This window comes from Lytechinus variegatus, chromosome 4, assembly GCF_018143015.1.
Source record: "Lytechinus variegatus isolate NC3 chromosome 4, Lvar_3.0, whole genome shotgun sequence".
Lineage (NCBI taxonomy): Eukaryota > Metazoa > Echinodermata > Echinoidea > Temnopleuroida > Toxopneustidae > Lytechinus > Lytechinus variegatus.
In genome coordinates, this window is record NC_054743.1 from 64,761,250 (window position 1) to 64,779,166 (window position 17,917).

Here is a 17,917-nt window from a genome sequence, read left to right on the forward strand (position 1 = left end):
ATTGTGATCGAAGGCATGATATTCCCCAACAAAGCTAATGTTTAGGTTAACAAATTATTTATTATTATTATTACAGTATGAAAGAACCTGACAGCGAATGACATATGATGACGATGATGATGATAATGATGATGATCGATGATGATGATGGTGGTATATAGTGTTTATGATGACGATGGTGGCGCTGCAGGTGGTGGTGGTGATATTCTTCAGTAGACTGTAGATTTGTCAATTAAACTTGATATACAAAGTCGTTTACAATCAAATAATACTCAGTCGACTTAATAATGGCACTGATGACTGCTTCCTTTTCTTTGTGTGTTTCTTTTTCGTTTTTTCTTTCTTTTTCTTTCTTTCTCTCTCTCTTTCTTTCTTTCTTTCTATCTTTCTTTCTTTCTTTCTGCTCTTCTTTTTTTCTTTTTTTCTTTTTTTCTTTCTTTCTTTCTCTCTTTCTTTCTTTCTTTCTTTCTTTCTTTCTTTCTTTCTTTCTTTCTTTCTTTCTTTCTTTCTTTCTTTCTTCCTCGATCCCTTCTCAGTTTTTTTTCTTTTCTTGATCTAGCTGTTGTTTCTTTCATTATTATTTTTTTATTCTGATTTTCTTGATTTGATTTTTTTAATGTCTTTTTCTTTGTTGTATTTTTCTTCTGTCATGTCCAGCTGAGAGAGTTAGTCCCCTAGCTTGGTCCCTGGACTCACTGCCACTTGGGGAGAGGGGGGGGGGGTATCCAGGGGCCCGTTGCAGAAAGGGTTGCAAATTAAACGCAACTCTAAAAATCTTGCGCAACTTGATATTCAACCAATCAACAGCGCGCATTTTGGAATTGCAACTGATTTTTTATTGCGTTTATACGCAACTCTTTATCTGCAACAGACCCCTACACCCTTTATTTTTTTTAAATTGTATTAACCCCCAAAATGATCTGCTAACTTCGACAAAAGATACGTATGACTTATGACGTTGCCAATCTACACGTATTAAAAATTACAATTTTGGAAACTAAAGCTGAAAATAATGTCAATGTATTATTTTTTTAATTAGAAATCTTTATAAAAGCAAAAAATTTTAAAAATATTTAGTTTATATTTTGATGTTTACTTAAAAAAATCAATGAAGAAAACATCGCGCTAGGCCTACTATGCGCAATTGACGCTTCTCAAATTGGTAATCAACTTTTGTTAAACATTGGAAAATCATTGATGTGAAATCAACAATATCCTGGCAAAATTACACGATTGAGAACCATGGCAGGAGGTCGACGAGGTCCAGGACGACCTCAGATGAGCCGATCGATGCCACCTCCACCGATTCATGCCACTAATGTTGTTCATGGGGGGAATTCTTCATCCCAGGGTTCGTCTGTTCGACATCGGTAGGTCCCACGCGTTCATTATGATGTTAGTGCAGTCTCCCATAATACAGAGCGTCCCAGAAAAAACGAAACCGAGATTCAGAGAATTTTCTGCTATCATGATCATAAATTTGCTTCATGAAATTTTCATGAAGGGAAAGATATGCTCTCTTCTTTCATTTGAAGCCCATCTCAATGTTCATAATGCCAGTAATATTGCATGCATGACTGTCTGACTCTGAGTTACTTAAAGGAATAAAGCAGTGGAAAGTGTAACTGTAAACCTTCGACTTCGTTTCGGGGGATTTATTTAACAATTTCCGACATTTTACTATCATCCCCATTCACCGAAGGAAGTACGTTAGTGTGAGCTTGCTTGTGTAATCATTTCTCCCAATCATGCCAATTCGGGCCTATAGTGTTTTGAGTAGATTTTCTTTTTTTGAACGATGACCCACTATTTTCGGTAGAGTAACTAAACGCTAAATCATTCTTTTGATACCACAAAATATATGTAATAAAGATCTAAAATATACATTACCGATGATTGATTCCTTATTTTTTCACATTTTTTGCTGGAGAGGAAAAAATGGCAGACGTGTGTTGCTGCCCTAACATTCGTTGAGTTGGGCTTTTACCAAGGCTTTCCTAGTTTCCTATTTGAATTTTCGATATCCAAGCGACAATTTCTGAACGCACAATTAGCGATATAAAGAGAAGCGCAACGCAGCGGCACATATTGCGATATATGGCGACTGGCAAAGATGTCTGTAAGGATGATGACGTCATGCTAGATGGCAATTTACAATGCCCAATGAAATCACTTGTTCACTGCTATCCAAAAATTTGGTTTCCGCCGAATGTTTGATCTAACTTTACTGCTAATACGTTGGCTTTACATATTGGCCTCCATTGACTTCAGTCTATGTATTGGTGAGAGAAGCCAGCGCAAGTCAGCGGAACAACCAAATACAGAGACTGAAGCTTTTGGTCTATGGAAGTAGTGTTACCAAATTTTAATTTGCTCGAGCAAATTACAATTTTTATTTAGTTTTCTGGGTTTTAATGCTGTCTGTTCAGAAAAAAAGTTCATACCTTAAATATCCATTATTTCTTCTTCCATATGAGACATCATGCTTTAAATCTGATTGACGCATGGTCAAGAAAAAGTTGCTTGAAACGCGCTCGATTACTAGAGTCTACTTCCTATTCGACGGATCGTTGAAAAACAAACATTTTGTTTTCCCAATAAAGGAGCAGATAATGGGGTAACAGTGAATGCTGTTTGGTCTGAAAAAGGAAAGCCCTTTATTGTTATGTCAAGGCTCCACATTAACTTTTTTTATGGTGGCCTGTTCGGGCCACCAAAACCTTTATTCAATATTTTTTGGTGACCCCAAAAATGTAAAGAAAAACATTAGAAATGAATAAAACAAACTTCTAATATGTTATTTCTGCAGTCACAACCACAAATTTACTTTTATTTTGTACATCTTGTATGTAAACCTTGTTTGTGGTCATTATATTTTGCAAATTGCTTTGTGGTAAAATATAAATTGTTCTATCATTATAAATATGAAATGATAGAAAGAGAATAAATGAATTGTATTGTTCCCTGATTGTGTGGACATTTTTTTTTGATCTACATACATGTATAGACACGCACCCATAATGGTAAAGCAAATAAAGTATGCATGACAAACTCAGAATATGTAAACAACATTTTTTTCCTTTCTTCCTCTTGAATCCCAAAACCTAGATACATGCATGCCCAAAATCCAGTTTATTTTTGTTTTCTCCGTTGCAGCATATTATAGCAGGAAAATAAAATATCACAGAAAAAACTAGAACAATGTATAAAAGGGGGAAACAAACAAAAATAATTTTCAAAAAATATAATACTAAAAGAAAACAAAAATTAAAGAAAGAAGAGAAATAAAACAAAAGAAACAAGAAATAATGAAAGAAAAAATAAAGAAAGGAAAGAAAATAGAAAGAAAAGAAACAAAAGATCATGAAAGAAAGATTGATGAAACAAAATGAAAATAAAAATGGGCAAAAGGAGAAAAGAAAGGGGAAAAATTAAAGAGGGCGGCATCATCATGCCGCCCTCTATATGCGTGTTGTACATGTAACTTACCTACTAACAAAGAAGACAAGATAGTGACTTAAACATTGGTTACAGATAAAATACTATCTTCTCAGTTCTCACAATAAATTTCTTGTCAATAAGGGCAGACAAAAAAAAAACGTTTATTCTTATATTTTGGAGGGGTGGGTGGTAGCACTTGGAGTTTCCCTTAGAGTGGTCTGACATTTGATCAATGAGGGCAGACCATTAAAAAAAGATATATATATATTTTTGGGAGGGGTGGGTGGGAGCACTGGGAGGTTCACTTGGCTTTTGGGAATATTTTCCTTTATTTTGTCTGGGTGGTGTGAAATCTTGAAATCTAAAGAGTAACTAGATCTAAATGACAATCCTGCAGTTCCTTGTTTAATTCTCTTTCACAGTGCAACCACCCTGTCTGTGGTGAATCTACATATATACTGTCTATCTTTGCAACATGGAATGCACATTAAAAAAAACCTTTCAAAAATATCATTTTTGTAACCAAAAATACTGAGTTCCATACAGTTATGATTTTTTTAAAAAATCAATTTTAACTTAACTTTTGATTTAGCCATGTACATTGGATGAGTGGTTTAATTGCTGAAATTGACACTTCTCTGTAGCAACAGGTGAATTAGCCGTAATTGACACTTGAATATCTTGGGACCACAAAAAACTTGTTGACTTTATTGGGCAAATATTCTTCATTTTTTGCACATTATTTTCTGAAAAGATAAAGAAAAATGCTTGACTTGTGGAAGTTTGACTCATACAGGGTTGACAATCTACATCTGCATAATTGATTCCCTATCATATTGAGCATACATGTACAATCTTTCTGTTTCCTGTTTTCACAGTGGTGGTACTGGCGGCAGTGGCAGCAACACCCCTCTAACTACCCTAATCACCATCACACCGATCCGTCATCCTGATATCCCTAACCTGCCAACAGAGGGCAGTCTTCTCTTTGAGACGCACACTGTTATCTACTTACTGACTGCCCTGTTTCTTCAATATATCAACATCTATAAGACAGTCTGGTGGTTGCCTCTGGCCCCTTCTAACACAGCCATGGTAAGTGTGAGAAAGGGGAGAAACATTTTTGAAAAATTCCTTTGCCAGATACATGTACATGTATGAGAATGTCTTCAATTTATAAAGGTGACTTTGTGTCGGTCAATTTATCTCTTGTGACCACAGAAATCTGTTTAACTTAACTTTGGCAAAAATTTGACTTGTTTTGCATATTCTTGCTTGAAATAATGCTTTCAACAATAGTAATAATAATAATGATATGCAAAATTTAAATAGCGCTACTTAGTGCTGCTTAATATTACCCATGCTTTAGCACGGCTACCCTGACAGGCACTCGAGCATTCAAGGAATTTCTTCCTACCGGGTACCCATTTTATAGTGAAGAGTGAATTTCTTTCTACTTATGATAGATGATTAAATTTGCATTTATTGCAGAATTTATTGATTGTACAAAAAAGTAGCTCTTGAATTAAAAGAAATAGCCCAAATATTCGACAGTTGCCCTTCCCATAAAATGAATAAAACCTGTTTCCTGTCCTGCATGTGGCCTTTATTGTGAATGCAAGTTTTCTTCTAAAAATCCTTGCGATACCATTGGCTGAGAACACAATTTAGTTTGTGCAATTCATAATACATCTACTCTTTGTAAACACTTCCCCAAATGAGAACGAAACCTTTGGAACAAGATAGCTTGTGTGAAAACAGGGAAAAATAAAAGAAACAGATCAACGAAAGTTTGAGAAAAATTGGACAAAATAATGAGAAAGTTATAAGCATTTGAATATTGTGATCACTAATGCTATGGAGATCCTCACATTGGCAATGCGACAAAGATGTGTAATGTCACTTGTGAACAACTGTCCCCATTACTTTAGTATATATTTCACATAAACTGCCTCTTTTATCATATATATCAGTAGATCATTTGTTCTTTCTATAGGAGGGCATGTAATACAGATTTTTAACGAATGCATCATGGATAAAGAGTTTGCATCACCATAAGAAAAAGCAAAAAGAGACATTTTGAGGGTATTTTATAGTCCATCAATGGGAAAGTTTGTTCACATGTAACATCACACATCCTTGTCGCATTGCCAATGGGAGGATCTCCATGGCATTAATGATTGCAATATTAATGCTCATAACTTTCTTATTATTTGTCCAATTTTTTCTCAAACTTTCTTTGTTCTCATTCTTTGATTTTTCTGTTTCGACACAAGCCTACTTGTTCCAAGGGTTTCATTCCCCTTTAAAACAGTTTGTTCTTGAATCATATTTTTCCTTTATCTCCTACATCATTTATCATACATGTATTCAAAATTCAAATTCATATTGCCGTAGAACGTAGAAAACGTTAGACTAGACTTTGTTGAGTTCTTTCTTGTTTCTCCCCGGCAGAACTTTCATCTCATTGATCCTTTCCTGTTGATCTTTGTAACACTGGTTCTCATCCGGCGCTTGGTATGGCATTTCATCATTGAGGTACGTCTGAATTTAAAACGCAGATTGGGGGGTGGGGGTGGGATAATATCATCTTCATATGGGCTATTTTTTAGGCAATTTTTGCTCTTTTTTTTGTGAATTACAAATTATCTTTTGATAGTAATAATACAAGTATATACTGAGCGCTGAAGGCATCGTTGGCAAATGCATAGCTGGCCATCCCAATTCCCAAGTAATTTCAAGCATTCCTGCAGCACAATGTGGATGTACTTCTTGATGAAGGAAGTTAACACCATGTCTGGGTTTTGAACCCATGACCCTCTCATTGAAAGGCGAAAGTCATATGTACATGTAGCATGATATTTACTTATCATGTGTCTACATTTTAGACTTACTTTTGATTTTGGGGGTTGTGTTAACTCTAAAAGGACATTTTAGACTTAGGCCATCATGGCCCCCCCCCTCGATGTTTCGCGCGACATTTCCAAATCGCAAAAGATAGCGCCGCAAAATTTTATGACTTTTTTCTTTGAAGTCTCGCACAACTTTTGAGACCAAATTCACGACATGTGGGTATACAGTGCAGTATCGCGACATCGCGTGACTTTTTATGAGGCAATGTCATGCCGAAAATGGCTCATTTTTAGCTTTGTGTACAAAGTCTGTGGGAGATGAAATTCACAAAAGGGTGACTATTTTTCATTCTAATTGGTCTGCTAAATATATTTAGAGTTTAGTTTAATTGTTCAATGGTCTGTAATAATTTCCATTGAAAAAACAATGAAAAACAAAAGATGAAATACATAAGAAATTCTAAAAACAAAGAAATACATAAAGAAAAATTTGGCATTCACAATTTTTCTTTGTGGAAACCTTTAAATTAGATTACAAAGATGGCATCTGCAATAAAAGAAGAAAATATGAAGTGGAATTGGGTGTTAAATATGCAAATATTATGTTTTTATGAATAAATTTGCATATTTTATTCATGATAAATGAAAAATTATTATTTTCAGAACTTTTTTTTATACTAGCTTGTAGTTTATGTGGTAAAGAATGTGCGTGCCAAATTTTGTTGCGATCGTGCGAACTGCAGCCGAGATCAGAAGGGGGGCCATCATTTTCCAGTAATACTAATGCTAACTTGAAATTCATCAATAATTTCATGATCTTTATTGTTTTCACAGCTGACACCGATAGTAACAGTCATTACAGTGCGTTACTGCATCCTACAGGCCATCCAGCTTATCATCACCTTAACCTTCCTCAATCTTGATCAATACCTTGATCTTTATTGTTTCCACAGCTGACACCGATAGTAACAGTCATTACAGTGCGTTACTGCATCCTACAGGCCATCCAGCTTATCATCACCTTAACCTTCCTCAATCTTGATCAATACCTTGATCTTTATTGTTTCCACAGCTGACACCGATAGCAACAGTTGTTGCGGTGCGCTACTGCATTTCTCAGGCCATCCAGCTTATCATCACCGTAACTTTCCTCAATCTTGATCAATACCTTGATCTTTATTGTTTCCACAGCTGATACCGATAGTAACAGTCGTTACAGTGCGTTACTGCATCCTTCAGGCCATCCAGCTTATCATAACCCTAACCTTCCTCAATCTTAATCAATACCTTGATCTTTATTGTTTCCGTAGCTGACACCAATAGTAACAGTCGTTACAGTGCGTTACTGTATCCTTCAGGCCATCAAGCTCATCATCACCTTAACCTTCCTCAATCTTGGCCTCTGGTGTCTTTGGCAGCTGATGAACAACAACTCTCCTCTGAATCTCCTCTTCCTCGCCTACCCGTAAGTAACATCAAATACTCCAGTTTTACCTATTCAGATATTGTTCAAGTAAACACTGTAAAATGAAAAAAGATGAAAAAAGATGACCTATAGATAAAATGACAATTCCTCAAATAATTCATGTAATACAGTGACAAAAGCAAAAGGGAGCACATTGGGAAGGGTCAAATTAAAATCATGTGCTTGCAATTAATTGCAGATTTGTTTTATTCACTCAAATTGATTACAAGTCCTGAAATCAATTGCATGTATGAATTCATTGCCGTTTCTTGATAAAGAAATTTTATTAAAACTGGCTATACTAGTAGTTGATATTGGTCAATCAATTTTGAACTTTTGGACAATCGAAATATTTGCAATCAACTAAAATAAGTTTGTTTGCAACATTGCCGTAGAATACAAACTACAAATAGTGTACTGTAAACGCTGTTATTTTCGCGGGATTAATTTTTCGCGCTCGGCGGCTTCAAAACATATTCGCTGGTTTTCAAATTCGCGCTGCACACTCCATAATCACAAAGTCACTTCCGTCTTGCCCATCTGTGAATGGTTTTAATTAAAATTTCAGCAACGCAATGGTATTTTCTGATCATAATTCTAGCTCTAGGGCGGCATAATTCAGCGTTGTTTTGATCTAATCATGAGCTTTTGTGACATTTAACGCAACTTTTCTTTTTTTTTTTCAGCTGCGAAATGAGCAAAATATGCACGGAATTCAGTCAAATGTCGCATATTTTTCAAAGGAATACTAATGCACTGTCCCATATATGTTTTTCTGTGTAGGTGATCATCAGAATTATCGATTTTGAGCTAATATTTCATGATTTAAAAGGATAAGTTTACATTAATGTACCAGATCTAGATGTATGATCATATTTTGACGATTAACCTCTCATGAAATAATTGTTTGCAGCAACTACTGTCTTGTACCTTTAACCATTTTCCTTCTCATGACTCGCAACAGGTTGATCTCCTATTTTCTCCTGTACGGCCTGACCCTGGACTTCAACACGACCCTCTTTTCACAGCTTGCTCCCCCGGCCAAGGGGAGCAAGGAGGAACTGTTATGGAACGGTATCACCATGTTGACGCCTGCCAAGCACAAATGTTCCCACGTCCCCAACGAGATCAGGCAGGAAGCCGACCTCCTCAAGCTAGACTTCAACTCCCGTATGAAGAGCGTGCTTTTCAATTCCATGGTCTGCGCATACTACGTTGGCTTTGTGCCGATTTGTTTCTTACAGGTAATTGAATAACACCTTACTCTTGCCGCCAAAATGGCATACTGTGGCTGGTCCCTGTTTCATAAAACTGTTTTAGTAGCAAAGTAGAAGCTGTTATTGTATTACCTTCTTTAATATTTGATTTTTCTTTTCAGCTTTTTGTGTAGACGGTACTCTGTCTGTAAAACAGGAAAGGATAATAATGCTCTGTATTGATAATTCAAAACATATCCTGTAAACCAGTAAAGGATAATAATAATAATGCTCTGTATTGATAATTCAAAATATATCCTGTAAACCAGTAAAGGATAATAATTATAATGCTCTGTATTGATAATTCAAAACATTTTCTGTAAAACAGTAAAGGATAATGATAATAATGTTCTTTATTGATAATTCAAAAAAATTCTTGCAGCAAAAGAAAATGGCTGAATTACAAATGCTTTTAGATTGTTTCACGTAAAAACTGATTTAAGTGAATACACACAAAAAAGTTAAATCAGTACAAGGTCTAACTCCAACTTTGCAAACATTATCAGAGAGAAACAAAGAAGAAAAAGTGGGATATGTATGTCACAGGATTGGCATAAAATTCATCCCGGAATATATGGAGTATTGATTAAACACATGGCAACAGAAAAACAAAACAGACGATTGTATGTGCTGTATTTCTAGTAATTTATAGAGTAATGTAAAGGATTTTTGGTTGCACGGGCCTAATCACAACTGGCAGGCCATAGATATTCATTCGACCCAACCCATTGCTCAATTTTTAAATTTGATATTGCTGATTGATAAAAATGAATGAATATGACTGACAATCTAACACTGATTCTAAGGAGGGTACCTACTGAACTTATTTTTTCCTAATTGGAAAGATATATCACCACTATTGAACTATATTTTTACTGGCGCAAAAATTAGGGTCATTTTACTCTCTCAAGTGATGAATTTGGTCCCGTAGGTGTAGTCTTCATAAATGCTGATATATTTTTAAAATGAGCCAGTCGAGGTACCCTTTTCTGGTCAGATATGGATTGTCAGACATTTATCCTATCCACTGGAAGTAAACAATCAACCCTCGAATTTCCTCCTTATTTTTTATAAATTCTTTTTAAGTGCCACTCTAACACACGAGTCTATGAGAAATGAATTAGGCCTGTGAGCCCCTTTGCAATTTCAGCTGTTTCCACTTGTGTGTAGTCACACCACTGAATTGATTCTTATGTTCTGTTCTCATTACAGCCGGCAATGTACTTGGATCTGTGGTGGTCCTGTTTTCTCATAGCCTTTGTGTGGATCAATTCATTCGTGATGTTTGGCTCACACTTCTTACCCGTGGCGTACTGCGACGCACTCCATCGGTGCTCCCTACACCTCGGTCGGTGGCAGAAGATGGAACATGGGTATAGCAACACACCTCAACACCTGTAAGCACCTAGCACCTTGACACAAAGCATTGAACCCAAATTGCTTTGGCGTTTTTAAGTTCAGTGCTTTGTGCTTAGTGCGTATAAGTATATTAGAATTATAAGTATCAATCCCTAATATGAAATGAATTTAATTGAATGGAATTGTATTAAACTTTTTACCAAATATTACTAATATACAATAATTTCTTATGATTGTAACATATTACAGAGAATTTGGCAATTGTAGCTAACAGAATAGTAACATCCTTGCTGATCAAGCCTAGCCCCAAGCTTATCATGTAGATTAAGTAAACTCACAAAGAAATTATAATTGGTATCAATTCTACCTGGGAAATATCACTTCATTATTTAGAGGATCTGTAGTGGTGTAATGTTCTGGGTAGATGTCTGTTTACGATAATCTTATAATATAACTGGAATGTTACGAGTTGGATATAGGTTATTGTCTGTTATTAAGGTTCAACCCCAAAACCTTTATCTGCTCAGAATGTTATGGAAACTAAATGCATTTTCAAAGCATCAGTGTGTTCTGTATTGGAGAGGGGGGGAGCTTTGTGATTAAATGTTGAATTATATAAAGCATGTGATATGAAATTGTTGATGAAAATATGCTTCCATGTACATGTAATAAGAAGAGTATATTTACAAATGATAAATAAATTTATATTAAGTAAGCAAATAGAAAGATGAGTGAAAAGTGAATGTAAAATGAATGAATGTATAAGGAATTTAGGAATGAATTAATGAATTGATGGATGGATGGTGAATGAATGAATAGGTGGATGAATGAATGAATGAATGAATGGATGGATGGATGAATGAATGAATGAATATATAGGTGGATGAATGAATGAATGAATAGGTGGATGAATGAATGAATAGGTCGATGAATGAATGGGTGGATGAAAGGTTTTACATATGGATGGATGGACGAACGAATAGTTAAGAAGTTTATAAATAGTAATTGAATAAATAGAAACGATATAATTATGTTAGGTGAACCATACGATTCTTCATTTTATTCAAATACCAATGAGTAATTGTATCCTCAAAATTGTTTGTTTTAGTTGGTCAGACACAACGGTGTGGCCGCAAGGGGTACTGGTCAGATACAACAAGGGTATCTATCGGGCAACTGGACAGCAGAATGTAGCCTTTCCCTCAGACCGGTCCTATGCTCGCTTCTATGTAAGTGCAGATTGAACTTTCTTAGATTTAAAATTGAGTAACCAACGTCAGATCCAATTCTAGGAGGCCATTTCCATTACCAATGCATGCAATTTTTATGCACACATATCCATTGGGGGGTTGTCACAATGCTGTGAAAAGGACATTTGAAATCAAACAATGATTTCTTATCACAATGATGATCACCAACACCGATAACACATGTGAGATAAATTATTTATTATTGCTTAGTTAATAGACCCAACATGAGGCTGGACTACAATGCTTATTTTGCCAATTACTTTATAGTATGATTTTCTACCAGAATTCATATTGGACATTTTGTTTCTACATACAGAGCTGGTCAGTTTGATTGGATGCTGGTTGAACTTCCTTTTTAGATAGTTACCGCAGCTGGCATTTATGTTTAATTTTTTTTCTTATCCCACGCAGTTCATGTTCCACGACCCGCTTCGAGTCCTCAACCTCTTCGTGTTCTTACAGCTGGGCGTCATAGCAACCCAACTCTATCTCCTCATCCGTCATTCTCACTGGCACTACGTCATCTCCCTCTCCCTCCTCCTGTTCTGCAACTACTACGTTCTCTTCAAGTTGCTGCGCAGCCGCTTCATCTTGGGCAAGGTCTATCGACCCGTGCACGACGAGGTGGAGTAGAGGTCAAAGGTCGATTGCATGTGATGTCATCTTTTTTGGTTACTACTTATGAAGTTCCTTTACTTTGTTAAACTAATTTTGGTGGGGTTGATTGTTAAAATCTGCAATATTGACAAGAATGTCTGTAAAATCAGTAGTGTAATATTAGCAGCCATTCTGAAGCAGATTAATCCTTACAGTGGGAACCCAGTTTTGGAGGGACAATCCAAAATAAACTTACCAATTTTGAGGGGGTACATTTGACAAAAATTGAAGAGAGGTATATCAATGAGAAATAAGAATTGAATTAAGTAAATGATTTCCAGTATAAAGAAGAAGATTAAGACCAATGCAAATCAAAGTAGGACGTTCATCTCCCAATAAAAGTAATTAGTTGGGATTTTCTGCCCATGGTATGTTACAAGGTAGTGATTATTACATATAGGTGTGCATGCTATGACAAGCACCCATAATGGCCTCCGCACACTCAACGACTAGTCCTCGATCCGTTTTTTGAACATATCACATTTTGTTCTTTTTCTGAATGTAACTTTTTGTTTGAGGGTTAAATTAACTTAGAGAAAACTAATTTAACAATTTACAATGACTGTAAGCCTTTATTTTGGAGTTAAGGCTGAGATGAATCCAAGGAATGCTCCCCAGGGAGTGGAAATTGTGCATTTTTCGTGCGGGATTGAAATGAATCCAATGACCGGGGTAATAATATGCTGTAACATGCTTTGAGCCATTCTGGAAAAAGCGCTCTATAAAAATTGGCTATTACTATTAAATTAGTTTCAAATCATAGCCAATCGTACCATTCCTATGACATCATTACGACTAGATACTAATTTCGCTTTTTTTCTAAGGAGATGAAATTCTAAGGATAATAGCATAGTCACAGCTTCAAACATATATTCCTGAGATGATTTCAAACATTACACAGTAAGATATTCCATGTCTCAATATCAGCATCGTATTCTGCTACGTTTTATTCCAAAATCAGGTCGCAGACCATCGAGACATATTGTAAGGTGTGCGGATGCCTTTATGCGCCACAGGCAACTATTTCAGTCATATTTCAATCTTTGTGAAACATTTCCCAGGTTTGAGCCAATCTACCGTTGGTCCAATCATTACCAATTAACACTAAACAACTGAGGGGGTGGGGTGGGGGGACAGAAATGCAAGAATGGGTTACCAAAGACTTGAATGGAAAAAAGGTTAATGGGCAAGTTTTAAACTGTAAATACAATGTCTGGCTTGCACCCAGTAATTACATAGAACCTATACTTCATCTGAAAGTAAGTACGTTGGACATTCAAGTCAAATTAAAATAACTGAGGTTCTTATATCATCATGACTGCGCCATGGACCAGTGATGGCTTAGTGGTAGAGTCAATGACTGGCAATCGGTAGATGAGAGGTTCAAATCGTGCTGGTTCCAAGATTTTTTTTCTGACTTCTATTTCTGATTGAATATATGCAATCCTATTCACTGGGTGCAAGCCATGGGTATTTGCAGTAAAAAAGACTTGAATATGGAGAGTTGAATGGGATTGTATATGTCCTGTGATTGTTTCTTAATTTTATTTTATTTTATTTTATCAATTGTCTAGTATTGTGAATTTTGTGTAGAATGAGTATTTTTTAGAAGGGAGTATCGTACAAAGTGACATTTGTATGCATGTGGCCTTATTAAATAGGGGTTGTGATAAATTTTTCTGGGCTGGTATATATCACGATGGATATTTTGATATCTCAGCGCCAATATACCACTTTAGGCCCAAGTTTAAAAGACTTCAGAATACAGGTGGGTGTGTTTGATAAAGCTGTTCGTAAAGTCAAGAGCAACTTTAATAATGACTGGTGATCTTTTGTTATGCGCTAAACCATTGCCAATGATTAATTTGGTGTACATTCACCACAAGAAAGGATCACCAGTCGTTCTTAAAGTCGCTCTTGACTTACGAACAGCTTTATGAAACGGCCCCGGGCCAGTAAAATCAAAGTTACGTATTGAATACCAGCCCAGTTATACTTGGTAACCGGGGGGAGTGTTTCATGAAAATTTTGTCATGGATTTTTTACCCGCAGTTGTTAAAAGCTACTAAAATCCTTGCATCTGATTGGCTGAGAGAAGTTAACTCAGAGAATGTCAATGACTAAACCCCTTCGTGAAATGCTCCCCTATTCTTTGTTCTGTGATTGTGGCCTTTACGGCGAGTGTGCTTGTAATTTACTTCTTTTTTATTTTTACGATTTCTTTAGACTTCTGTAGATTCTTTTAGATGATGAATAGCTAGTAATGACAAAATCATGATCGGATTTTGCATTTTGACTCGTATGATCTGTTTATGGAAGTACGTGCCTATGTAATCAAGGAATTTTCTCATTTATACCTTGATTGAAGCTTAACACACGAGAAGGGTTCTGGGTCTAGTGTTGATACTTGCCAATACTTTTTTTTTCCCCCTGCTTTCTTTCAGAGACTCTCCTTTAATGACCAGTATATTTAGCGCATTGTTAAATAGAGCTGCCTACCCTTGGAAGAGCAAATTAACATTCTGTACATGTACCTCCAAAATTAGTATTTCTCATGTCACAGATTGCTTCACAAATGTGTGCTTTCTCAGATATGTCTTTTTTTTTCATTTTTCGTTGACCATTATCATGCAGTGCTAATGCACAACTCTTTGCTCTCCAAGCCACAGTGTGGTGCATTTCTATAGCCTGTATTCTGAAGTCGGGTTTAACTTAAACTCAGGTTAAATAAGTATGGACAGCCAATTGTTACATAATCACTCACAGTAGAGATATCATACTTCATCTCATTCGGCTCTCAAATCATTCGTAATTGTGTAGGAAGTATGAATAGATGATTATCTTCACCATCAATGAATCAGGAAATAGCACAGTAAACATAAGAAACATACAACTTAATAACAATTTTGATACTTTTGGCTTCCAATACTTGTTCCTCAACTTTAAACCTTAGTTTAAGTTAAACCATACTTCAGAATACGGGCCTATGACTTACAAGATTCCAAATCATTTCACTTCTTACAAACATGTTTTACATACGTTACATATATTCTTGTGAAAGTAGCACTTTAGCCCCCACCCCCCCTCGTTTTAACCCTGAATTGGATGCCCTTTTGTACTTTTGTACTACTGTCATATTTTCATAAATACTAATTTATCATAATGGTTGGCACCTCTGTTGAATTGACAAGCCCTATTCATAGCTTGTTAAAAAAATGCTCTAAGTGTTGCAGGTTACTTCTCAGGCAAACTCTAAAAAAAGAGGTCAAAGTCAAGGGAATGAGGAAAAAATGTATCTGATGTAAACTGAAGATTGTCAACACTGTAAGTTGTCTTTCTCCAATAGTTCCTGTAATAGTAGTCAAGAGACCAGCACTTCTTGGCCAATCATAACCAGGGATTTCACCGAAATTGTAAGAGCCCACAGTTTTGTCAGTGATGATACATGTACTGTGTGTGAAACGGTGCTCGGGGTCTGATGCAAAAATGATTGTAACCAGTCAGGAGAATGGTTGCATTCATTAGACTCAAGAGGCTGAGCATTTAAGCCAATCAGCATCCTTATTTCAAAGTCCAATTGATTGATTACAAACTTTCATTCTACACACTCTAATCGGAGTTAAGATTCTAATTGTATGTTAGATTCATTCTTGTCTGTATAAATATTGCTTTTCTCACATCGTGTGATGTATTTGTATTTATAAGGAAATAAAAATGCTTTTTCTTGAATATGCTGAAACTTCAAAGGTTTGTTTTATAGTATTTTTTTTTCAAAATAAGAAGTTCTCAACTTTCTTCATACCTTAAATCATTTTTTCTTCAGTTAGTAATCATAAAAGAAGAGTAATTTTAGAAATGCAAAAATAACTCAAAATGATTGAGAAAGCTTCTCAATTTCAAATTATTGTTTGTACTCCTGTTTTTAATAAGTATAAGCAAATTTTTATGTGAAACATGAACCAATTTAATCTTCACTTTTTGTTCATGAAACTGCCCGTTCTATATGGGGGGGATACAAACGACAATTCACATGAATTAAAAGGAGGGAAGGATCTTAATAAATACATGTACTAAAATAAAAGTCAATGGACACAGATATTCTGTGAAAGTGTTTCACCATGAAACAACAGGAAAAACAAGATTTAATCATGTTCATCGTACCATAATTATTTCGACCAAAATGACAATGTGCATCATCCAAGTATTTCACACATATAACAATTTTATACATACATACATACATACATGTACACGGCACAAATTTATACAGACCTGTACATTAGATTATAAAAGAGAAGGAAACAAAAAAAAATGTTTACAAAAATCATGTCACAGATTGTTTCACAAGTGAAATGAGAACCAATCGATATAAACTTTACGAGCATGAGTTACGACTTATGGTGAATATATCTCACACACTTATTTCATAAATAGATCAAAATCTTGACATAAAAAACAAATCACATATTTCAATGAATGGACGATCCTACTCCTGGTACATGTACGGTTCAACGACATTTGCTATGGCGACAATTGCTCCGATGGAAAATCTGTGCGTCAAGCCAAACCTAAAACCAAACCTCCAAAGCTAAATAAACCATTATCTTTATATTATCCTGAACCAAATACAATCCCAACTCTATCTCTATGCCCTCTTAGGTTTTAAGACAGGATCAAATGTGACACCGGTGCATACAAATACATCATAATAAACCATATTCATTGATCTCTTTAAACCATTTTGGTAGAAACTTGGTTTCACAAATGACTATGAACAGGCAATTTTTTGCGGTCTCTCATCTCAAATCATATTCTTGACACGGCGAGATGTGAGTGCAGAGTAGTGAAAAGAACAAAATATGTATTTGCCATTCAAAGCATAATCCTGAATACAGAGGCTCGTATTCTAAACTCAGGTTTAAATTAAACCCTGGTTTAAAGTTGTGGTTCGACTATAGAGAGAGCCAATTGAGGCACCAACCCCTAAGAATACACATCCAATTTACTAACTCATATGACACCCAAATTGTCTGGGAATGATAACTTATTAATTTTGAAGCACTTTTCTTCATTATGAAAGCAAAAAGAAAACAAAATAGTGAACATAAGAAATATACAATATAAACAGAATTTTTGAATTTTTGGCTCCCCATAATTTTAGCAGAGTTAGACCGTGGTCTACTTGAACCTGACTTCAGAATACCAGCCAGAGAGTTCGTTCTGATACATCATAACAATGCACTGTGTCAAAGCTCGCAAATACATGGCGACTTATGAGTTGGTGCACAGTAAATTACCACATAGTCTACACCCGATACATCTATCTCCATTTGGTCTCATCCCCTATGACCTAAACCTGCTAATGGCCCGTATTCTGAAGTCAGGTTTGATTGGAACTCTGGTCTAAAGATGTGGTTCAACCATGGATAGCCAATTGTGACATAAATCTCTAACAGTAGAGGTTCAGTGTATCAGCTCATTTGGCTCTCAAATCATTATTAACTGCCTCTCATGGATGAATAAGATAGTTTTTTTCGACATCAAAGACTTAGGAAAGAGTACAGTAAACACAGGAAACATAAAATGCAAACAAAATTTTTACACGAGTGGCTTTTCGTGATTTTAGCACAGAGTACC

At 35.7% G+C, this 17,917-nt stretch overlaps 1 protein-coding gene across 1 annotated transcript; it reads left to right on the forward strand.

Moving 5' to 3' along the window:
• The first annotated feature begins 1,152 nt into the window (after positions 1-1,152).
• Positions 1,153-12,566, forward strand: LOC121414542 (transmembrane protein 39A-like). The gene is made up of 8 exons (XM_041607751.1): positions 1,153-1,370; positions 4,320-4,536; positions 5,896-5,979; positions 7,604-7,758; positions 8,723-9,002; positions 10,227-10,411; positions 11,482-11,602; positions 12,035-12,566. Exons 1-8 carry the CDS (start codon positions 1,243-1,245, stop codon positions 12,254-12,256), a joined length of 1,392 nt encoding a protein of 463 aa, XP_041463685.1. The 5' UTR covers positions 1,153-1,242; the 3' UTR covers positions 12,257-12,566.
• Positions 12,567-17,917: the final 5,351 nt, after the last annotated feature.